This window comes from Passer montanus, unplaced genomic scaffold, assembly GCF_014805655.1.
Source record: "Passer montanus isolate IOZ18808 unplaced genomic scaffold, ASM1480565v1 scaffold59, whole genome shotgun sequence".
NCBI classification, from domain to species: Eukaryota; Metazoa; Chordata; class Aves; order Passeriformes; family Passeridae; genus Passer; species Passer montanus.
The window spans coordinates 404,899-413,357 of record NW_024370926.1 but is presented as its reverse complement, the minus strand read 5'-3'; the positions used below and the strand labels follow the sequence as shown (position 1 = coordinate 413,357).

Below are 8,459 nucleotides of genomic sequence, written 5' to 3'. Positions count from 1 at the left end.
GGGGGGGCCCCAGCGGGGGTCCCGGGGGGCTCCGGGCCGGGGGGGGTCCCGGGCGCGCCCCCCCCCAGCAGCGCGGCCGGCACGGAGCAGGGGCACTGCTGGGGCTGAGCCGGGGGTGGGGGGCGCCCGGGGGGCACCCACAGACCCCAAACTACTGCAAACCACCCCAAGCACACAGCCAGGGACCCCAAAGCACAGAGCCAGAGACCCCAAACCCCAAAGCACAGAGCCAGAGACCCCAAACCCCAAAGCACAGAGCCAGAGACCCCAAACCACAGACCCAGGGACCCCATGAACCCCCCCCAACTGCTCCGGCAGGCACCCACCACCCTGGGGGGCACCCACGGGGCGCCCACTACCACCCTGAAGCACCTTGGGGACCCCCCACTGCCCCAGGGGTCCCTCACCCCTTCCCGTGATCCTCCCGACCCCGGGACCCCCCTGCCGGGGGAGCCCCCGTAGCCCAGGGAACCCCCACCCCCAGGACACCCCCACAAACGGGATCCCCCACCCCGGGACCCCCGACCACCCTGAGGGGCACCCGTGGAGCTGTGGACCCCACCCTAAACCCCAAATCCCCCCCCACCCCCTTCATTCCCACCCCAGGATTTGGGGGCAGCCCCCCGGGGGTCGCGCGGGGGTCTCACCTGCAGGCAGGTGCGGCGGTGCAGGAGGGTGCCGGGGGGGCAGTGACAGCCCTCCTGGCACCCCCCCGCGCACCCCACGGCCCCCCCAAGGTGGGCGCAGCTCCGGGGACACCCCGAGCCCCCCCCGCACTCCCGGAAGGTCCGGCCCGGGGGGCAGCCGGCCTCTGCACCCCCGAAAAAACGCTCAGTGCCTGGGGGGCAGCCGGCCTCCCCCCCAAAAACACCCCTGAGCACCCCGGGGGCACCCGGCCTGTGCCCCCCAACACCCCCGGCCCCATGGTCTGTGGGGCTCTGGGGGGCTGTGGGGCAGGGCTGGGGGCTCTGGGGGGCTGTGGGGCAGGACAGGGCAGGGCTGTGCTCGGGGGCTCTGGGTGACATCTCTGGGTGACAGTGTCTGGGTCGGGGTCCTTCTCTCGGTGTCCCTATCTCGGGGTCCCTGTCGGTGTCCCTGTCGCGCTGCCCGTGTCGGTGTCCCTGTGTCGGTGTCCCTATGGGTGTCCCTGTGGGTGTCCCTGTCCGTGTCCCCGTGGCGGTGTCCCTGTGTCGGTGTCCCTATGGGTGTCCCTGTGGGTGTCCCTGTGGGTGTCCCTGTCCGTGTCCCCCTGTCCGTGTCCCCGTGGCGGTGTCCCCGTGGCGGTGTCCCCGTGGCACTCACCGCGGCACACGTGGCTGTGGCAGCTCTGGCTCTGCAGCGCCGGCCCCGGGCACGGGGGGGTCCCGCAGCCCCGGCGGCGCCAGCGCTCGCCCCCCCCGCACGGAGCGCTGCAGCCGCCCCAGGGCCCCCACGGCGACCACCGGCCACGGGCGGCGACCGGGGACTCCGGGGACCCCGAGGGCTCGGGGGGCTCCAGGGGCTCCGGGGACTCCGGGGGCTCGGGGGGCTCCAGGGGCTCCGGGGACTCTGGGGACCCCGGGGGCTCGGGGGTCTCCGGGGACTCCGAGGGCTCGGGGGTCTCTGTGCCCCACGCCGGCTCCAGGGACCCCGGCTCCCAGGGCAGCTCCGTGCCCCACGCGGGCTCCAGCGCCCACGGCGACCCCGGGGACTCCGCGCTCCCTGTGCCCCCCGGTGGCCGTGGGGACCCCCGGGGCCAGGGCGCCTCGGTGGCCCCAGGTGGCGCCGCGCTGCCGGGCTCTGGGGACAGACGGACACGAGGGGCTCGAGGGGCCGCGGCGGCACCCGGGGGTCCCAGCTCCGCGGGTCGGGGGATCCTGGCACGTACCGGGTCCGCAGAGCTCGGGACAGCCCCGGACCTCCCGGGGGGGCCCGGTGCAGGGGGCACCGCCCGCCGCGGCCGCGGGGTTGGTGGGAGACCTGTGGGGAGTGGGGAGTGGGGCACGACCCCCCGCTATGGGGCAGGACCCCCGCTATGGGGCAGATGCCCCCATTATGAGTAAGGTCCCCCCGTTATAGGTTAGGACCCCCCCGCTATGGATCAGACCCCCCCATTATGAGTCAGACAGCCCCATTATGGGTCAGACCCCCCCGTTATGGGTCAGACCCCCCCGTTATGGGTCAGGACCCCCCGCCATGGGGCCGCCCCTCACCTGAAGCGCTGCCGGGTCCCGGTGCCGCAGTCACAGCGGGTCCAGGGGGTCCAGCGCGACCACCCGCAGGGTTCGGGGGGGCCCCGACTGCCGGGGACCCCCATCACCCCCGCGGGGACCCCGCAGGCGCTGGGGGGAACAGGAGCGTCACTCCAACCCCGGGGAGCCCCCAGGAGCCCCCCAGTGTTCGGGGTCCCATGTCCTGGGGACCCCCAGCGCCGGGTTCGGGGCACAGCTGGCTTTGGGGTGCGGGAGGGGTTTGGGGTGCTGAGGTGTCCGGGGTGCGGCGGGGTTTTGGGGTACCTGGGCTCGATGCAGGCGCTCCCCTGCAGCACCAGCCCGGGCGGGCACCGGCAGCCTGGGGGTGGGGGCGTTCGGGGGGGCTTCAGCCCCTGGACCCCTCCCGACGCCCCCTAAACCCCCCCATCCCCACCCCCAGACTGCTCTGTGACCCCTCCCCAAGTTCCCAGGGACGGGGGAGGCCATTGCAGCAGTCAGGATGGAGGGGCTGGGGGACTTTGGGGATTTTGGGGGTCTGGGGGCTCGGGGGGTCCAGGGGGGATTCAGGGAGGGGCGGTGGTGGCGTTTAGGGACGGGGAACGATGGAGGGGTGTCCCCGGCCCCCCGTGCCCCCGTACCTGGGGGGTCCCCGCAAGGCCGCAGGTTGCAGGGCCGGCTCTGCAGGGCCCCTCCCTCGCACGGCCGCCCCCCGTTTTTTGGGGGGGGGTCGCTGCAGCTGCGGCGGCGGCTCTGCTGCCCCCCCCCGCACGGGGCCTCGCAGGCGCTCCAGGACCCCCAGGGCGCCCACCCGCCCGCCACTGGGGGGGCACGGGGCGGTCAGGGGGGTCGGCACCCCCACACCGCCCCGGGACCCCCGGCACCCCCTCACCCAGAGTGCCCCCCTTGGAGACCCCCGAGGATCCCCCTCGGCCGGGGGGGGTCCCAGGCCTTGGGGAGGTGCCGGACTCGGGGGGTCCCAGCCCGGACACGGGGATCGGCCCCACCCCCGCAGAGCCCAGACCCCCGGGGGTCCCACCCCATAAAGGGGTCCCGGCCCTGCTGGGGGTTCCAGGGCCCCCCCTGATGGGGGTCTCAGCCCGGGCAGGTTTAGGGGTGCCTGGGCAGGCTAGGGGGGTTTGGGGGTACCCGGGCAGGGTCAGGGGGGTTTGGGGGTACCTGGGCAGGCTCGCAGGAAGCAGACGCGGGTGTCGGTGTCGGGGGGGTGGGTGCAGCCCCCCTCGGGCGGGGTCTCCCTCCGGCGGCGCAGGGCGACCCCCACCCCGCAGGAGCGGCTGCAGGACCCCCACCCCCCCCAGGGCGGGGGGGCGCAGCCTGGGGGACGCGGGGTGGGGGCAGGGTGACCCCCGTGTTTCGGGGGCGCACCCTGCAGCCCCCCAGCCCCGGTGGTCCCGCTGCTGGAGCCCCGCACCCCCCGGGGGGGTCTCGGGACCCGTCCCCCCTGCACCCCCCAGTCCGGGGGGGCCGTTCTGGGGGGGCCTTTCCCCTTTCCTCACCTGGGAGGGTCGCGGGGACCCCCGTGGGAGCCAGCGGGGACAGCTCCGGCTCGTGGGGGGTCGCGGAGCCCCCGGGGGGGCTCGGGGTGTCCTCGGGCGGGGTCGCGGTTCCGGGGGGCTCTGGGGAGGTCTGGGTGCCTCTGGGCCCCTCGGGCCCGGCCGTGGGGCTGGAGGGGGCGCGGTGAGGGAGGGGGGCAGCGGGGGCGCCCCCAGTGCCCCCCCGCGGGCTTTGGGGACCCCCAGACCCCGGCGCTCCCCCCGCGCCCCTCATACCCGGGGCTGCCGGGGGGGGACAGCGCCGTCGTCATCCCGGGCGGGGTGGCCGTGGCGTTGTCACCTGCAGCGCGGAGGGCACGAGGGGATGGGGGTCACCTGCTGCCCTGGTCCCCTCCCCGGGGCCCCCCGGGACCCCCGACTCACCCGCGGGGCCGCAGGAGCAGCAGGAGCCGCCGTGCCCCTCCCGCAGCGCCTGGCCCTGGGGACACGGGGCCGGGTTCGAGGGGCTGCGGAAGGACCACTGCACGCCCGGGGCCCCGCAGCCGCCCCCGCACGGCCCCCACGGCGACCACGAGGACCACCCGCAGTCCACTGTGGGGACACCGGGTCACCCGGGAGCCCCGGGCACCGGGGGAGCCCCGGGCGGCGCCGCGGGGACAGCGAGGGGACAGCCAGGGGTCCCGTTGGTGACACCGCGGGGACAGCCAGGGGTCCCGTCAGTGACACCGCGGGGACAGCGGAAGCGGAGACCGCGGCGGGACCCACCTGAGCAGCCGGGGTGGGGGCGGCAGTGGCGCAGCTGCCCCTCCAGGCAGGTGCAGAGGCGGCAGCCGAGCGGCACCGGCGCTCCCGGCGGGTAGCGGCGGCCCCCGGCCCCGCACGGGCACTGCCGCGGCCGCACGCACCGCGCGGGGCCCGCGTCCAGCACCCGCCCCGCCGGGCACCAGCACCCTGCGGGCGGGGGGCGTCGAACCCCCTCGAACCCCCCGAACCCCCCGGCCCCCCCGTCCGCGGGACCCCGCTGACCCGGGCAGGCCCGGTGGAAGCACGGCCTCTCCTGCTGGCGCGGCCCGCGGCAGCCCCGCAGCAGCCCCGGGTGCCGCTGGTGACACCCCCGGGCGCGGCGCTGCCCCCCGGGCCCGCAGGGGCGGCTGCACGACCCCCAGGGCCCCCAGGGCCCCCAGAGGCCGCAGCCGCGCTCGTCCCCGGCCGAGCCGCAGTCCCGCCGCCCGTCACACACCTGCGGGGACACCGCGGCCGGAGGGGACACTGCGGGGACACTGCGGGACACCGGGCAGGGACACCGGGAGCGGGCTGGGGGACACTGAAGTGGCACTGAAAGGGGTCATGGGACGCCAGGACACCGAGGTGACACCGGCAAGGGGCGAGGGGAGTCAGCGACACCGGGAGGGGGCGTCGGGAGGGGCCAGGGGACAGCGGGGGTGGCACCGACAGGGAGTCGGGGACATCGCGGGAATGCCCGAGGGACCATGGCGGTGGCACCGGGAGGGGCAGGGGACAGCTGGGTGTCCCTGGAAGGGGGTCGGGGACACGCTGGGACACGGCGGTGGCCGCAGGAGGGATCAGGGGCTCCGTGATGGCACCGGAGGGGCCGGGGACCCGCGGTGGCCCGGCGGGTGGCGGTGCCCGTGTCCCCGTACCTGGTGGAAGGTGACACACTCCCCGTCCCCGCAGTCGAACTCTGCGCAGGGACCCCGCGGGCTGCTCCCGGGCCCGGGGGGCTCTGGGGGGGCACGAGGGCTCTCAGGGGTCCCCAGGGGGCTCAGAGCACCCCGAGATCGCCCCCTCAGCCCTCGGGTCCCCAGGGACGGCTCCGGGGGTCTCACCGCACAGCCGGGGGCTCTCGTCGGCGCTGTCGCGACAGTCGGGGACGCCGTCGCACAGGCGGCCCGGGGCGACGCAGGCGGGGCCGCAGGGCAGGTGGCCGGGGGCGCACGGGGGGTCGCAGCCTCCCTCGTCGCTGCCGTCGGGACAGTCGCTGTCGCCGTCGCAGCGCCACCCCCGCGGGACGCAGCCGCCGCTGCCGCAGCGCAGGGAGCGGGGCGGACACGGCGCTGCCGGGGCGGCGGTGACAGTAGCGGGGACAGCGGCGGTGTCACTGACAGTGACAGCGCTGCCGACAGGGCCGATGGCGCTGGTGACCGCCATGGCAGTGTCGGCGGTGACAGCGTCGGCGACAATGCCGGTGACAGCGGTGACAGTGGCGGTGGCAGCAATGACAGTGGCGGTGGCAGCGTCGGCGACAATGCCGGTGACAGCGGTGGCAGCGGCGGTGGCAGCGGTGGCAGCGGCGGTGGCAGCAGTGACAGTGGCGGTGGCAGCAGTGGCAGTGGCGGTGGCAGCAGTGGCAGGTGACAGCGGCGCGGGGGGCAGCGCCACCGCGCACCCCGCCGGACTCTCGTCCCAGCCGTCGCGACAGTCGCGAGCGCCGTCGCACACGGCCACCTCGGGCACGCAGGAGCCGTCGGGGCACGGCACGGTGCCGGGGGCGCAGGTGGCCCGCGCTGGGGACACGGGGACAGCGGTGACACCGCGGCGGAGCGGGGTCCAGGGGGGGCTCCCAGGGTGGGAGGGGGTCCCGGGGGGTCCTGGGTGAGGAGGTCACGGGGTGGGGGCCCCAGAGGGGCTCTGGTGGGAGGGTCCCGGGCTGGTCCCCAGGGTGGGGGGTCCCAGGTGGGGGTCCCCGGTGGGACAGCGCCAGGCCAGAGGGTCCGGGGGTTATGGGGGGGTCCCAGTCGGGGTTCCTAGGGCGGGGATCCCCCCCGCGCCCCTCACCCGGACAATTGGCCTCGTCGGCGCCGTCGGGGCAGTGGCGGCGGCCGTCGCAGATGGCGGCGGGGGGCTGGCAGCCCCCCCCGGGGCACGGCAGGTGCCCCTCGGGGCAGGCGCAGCCGCTCTCGTCGCTGCCGTCCCCGCAGTCGTCGCGGCCGTCGCAGCGGTGGGGGTAGGGGACACAGCGGCCCCCCCCGCACCGGAACTGCCCCGGGCCGCAGCGGGGGGCGCAGCCTGCGGGACGGGACCCCCGGGTGGGCGCGGACACCCCGACCTGGGCACCGGCACCCCGCGGGGCACAGACGGCTTCTGGGGGGGTCCCGAGCAGCGCCACCCCCGCACCTCCAGATGGGGGCACAGACCCCCAGGGCTGGGGGGCTCAGGGACCCCAATGTGGAGCACAGACCCCCAGGGTTTGGGGGCTCAGGGACCCTCAATGTGGGACACAGACCCCCAGGGCTGGGGGCCTCAGGGATCTTCAGTGTGGGCACAGACCCCCAGGGTTTGGGACCCTCAGTGTGAGGCACAGACCCCCAGGGTTTGGGGGCTCACGGACCCCATTGTCGGGCACACACCTCCAGGGCTCTCTATTTCCCCAGGACCCCAAAACTCCCTGCAGCCCCCCACTCCCAGGACCCCCGAGCCCCCCGGTGCTCACTCACCCGCCTCGTCCGAGTCGTCCCCGGGGGGACAGTCGAGCCGGCCGTCGCAGAGCCGCGCGGGGGGCAGGCAGCGACCCCCGGCACAGGCGAACTCGGGGGGCGCGCAGGCCCGGGCCGGACACCCCGCCTCGTCCCAGCCGTCGGGGCAGTGGGTGACGCCGTCGCAGCGCGCCCCCCAGGGCAGGCAGCGCCCGCCGGGGCAGCGCGGCTGCTGGGGGGCGCAGGGGGGGTCGCACAGCTCGTCCGAGCCGTCGCCGCAGTCGTCCTCGTTGTCGCAGAGCCAGGCCCCCGGCACGCAGAGACCCCCGCCCCGGCAGCGGAACTCCCACGGGGCGCAGCCGGGGGCGGCGGGGCACGGGCCGGGGCTCGGGGGGCACCGCCAGCGCCCCCCCAGGCACGTGCTGGGGGCGGGACACCGGCGGCACTCACACGGGGCCGGGGGTCCCGCGTCCCAGTGTCCCCACCCCGCTGTCCCCTGTCCCAGTGTCCTGGGGTCCTGGGGTCCAGGTGTCCCAGCGTCCCAAATCTCAGTGTCTTCGTGTCCTGGTGTCCCAATGTCCCGGGAACCCAGGATCCCAAGATCCCATTTCCCCGGTGTCTCTGTGTCCCGCTGTCCCGCTGTCCCGCTGTCCCGCTGTCCCGCTGTCCCCCTGTCCCGCTGTCCCATGTCCCGCTGTCCCGCAGCCGTGCCCGGCTCCCAGTACGGACCAGCGCTCACCAGTTGCTGCAGCCCTGGGTCACGGAGCTCCCGGCGGGGAAGGCGAAGCCGTCCCAAAAGCAGGGGCAGGCGGGGGGCTCCACGCACAGCCCGTCTGCGGGGGGCACGGGGGTGGCACCGCGACCCCAGCCCCCCCCCAGCCCCCCAAACCTCCCGTGTCCCCCCAGCCCCCGCGCTGTGCCCCCCTCACCGTGCAGGAGCCGCCCGGGGGGGCAGAAGCAGCCCTCGAGGCACCCCAGGGCCCCGCACAGCTCGGGGGGGTCCCGGCCGAGGTCGCGGCAGGTGGGGGGGCAGGGGGGGCCGCACGGGCTGTACTCCTGCCCCCCCTCGCACTGCAGGGCTGCAGAGATTGGGGGGGTTAGGGGGCTGGAGCCCCCCACTCCACAGCCGGGGACCCCCAAAACGCCACTGCACCCCCAGACCCATTGCCCGGTCCCCACCCCCGGCACATCCCAGCGGGGGCTCAGCCCGGACCTCCCTGTGCCCCCGGGCCCCCCCCGGGACCCCCCCGGACTCTCCTGAGCGCCCCCAGACTCACAGCACAGCCCCAGCTCTGCCAGAGCAGGGGGCGGCAGTGGCGCAG

General features: G+C 76.5%; 1 protein-coding gene across 1 annotated transcript in view; it reads right to left on the bottom strand.

Annotated features, from left to right (window-relative positions):
- Nucleotides 1-8,459, bottom strand: part of LOC120510545 (SCO-spondin-like) — a 24,137-nt gene that overhangs the window by 4,476 nt on the left and 11,202 nt on the right. The window contains exons 24-40 of the mRNA XM_039726459.1: nt 8,067-8,216; nt 7,877-7,970; nt 7,159-7,559; nt 6,500-6,730; nt 5,551-6,228; nt 5,365-5,447; nt 4,469-4,943; nt 4,127-4,294; nt 3,980-4,043; nt 3,707-3,873; nt 3,369-3,524; nt 2,823-3,010; nt 2,496-2,605; nt 2,193-2,321; nt 1,868-1,959; nt 1,303-1,779; nt 648-811 (exon numbers count right to left, since the gene is read on the bottom strand). Coding sequence (XP_039582393.1) covers nt 648-811; nt 1,303-1,779; nt 1,868-1,959; nt 2,193-2,321; nt 2,496-2,605; nt 2,823-3,010; nt 3,369-3,524; nt 3,707-3,873; nt 3,980-4,043; nt 4,127-4,294; nt 4,469-4,943; nt 5,365-5,447; nt 5,551-6,228; nt 6,500-6,730; nt 7,159-7,559; nt 7,877-7,970; nt 8,067-8,216 — 3,827 coding nt within the window. The remainder of the gene's footprint in view (nt 1-647; nt 812-1,302; nt 1,780-1,867; nt 1,960-2,192; nt 2,322-2,495; nt 2,606-2,822; nt 3,011-3,368; nt 3,525-3,706; nt 3,874-3,979; nt 4,044-4,126; nt 4,295-4,468; nt 4,944-5,364; nt 5,448-5,550; nt 6,229-6,499; nt 6,731-7,158; nt 7,560-7,876; nt 7,971-8,066; nt 8,217-8,459) is intronic.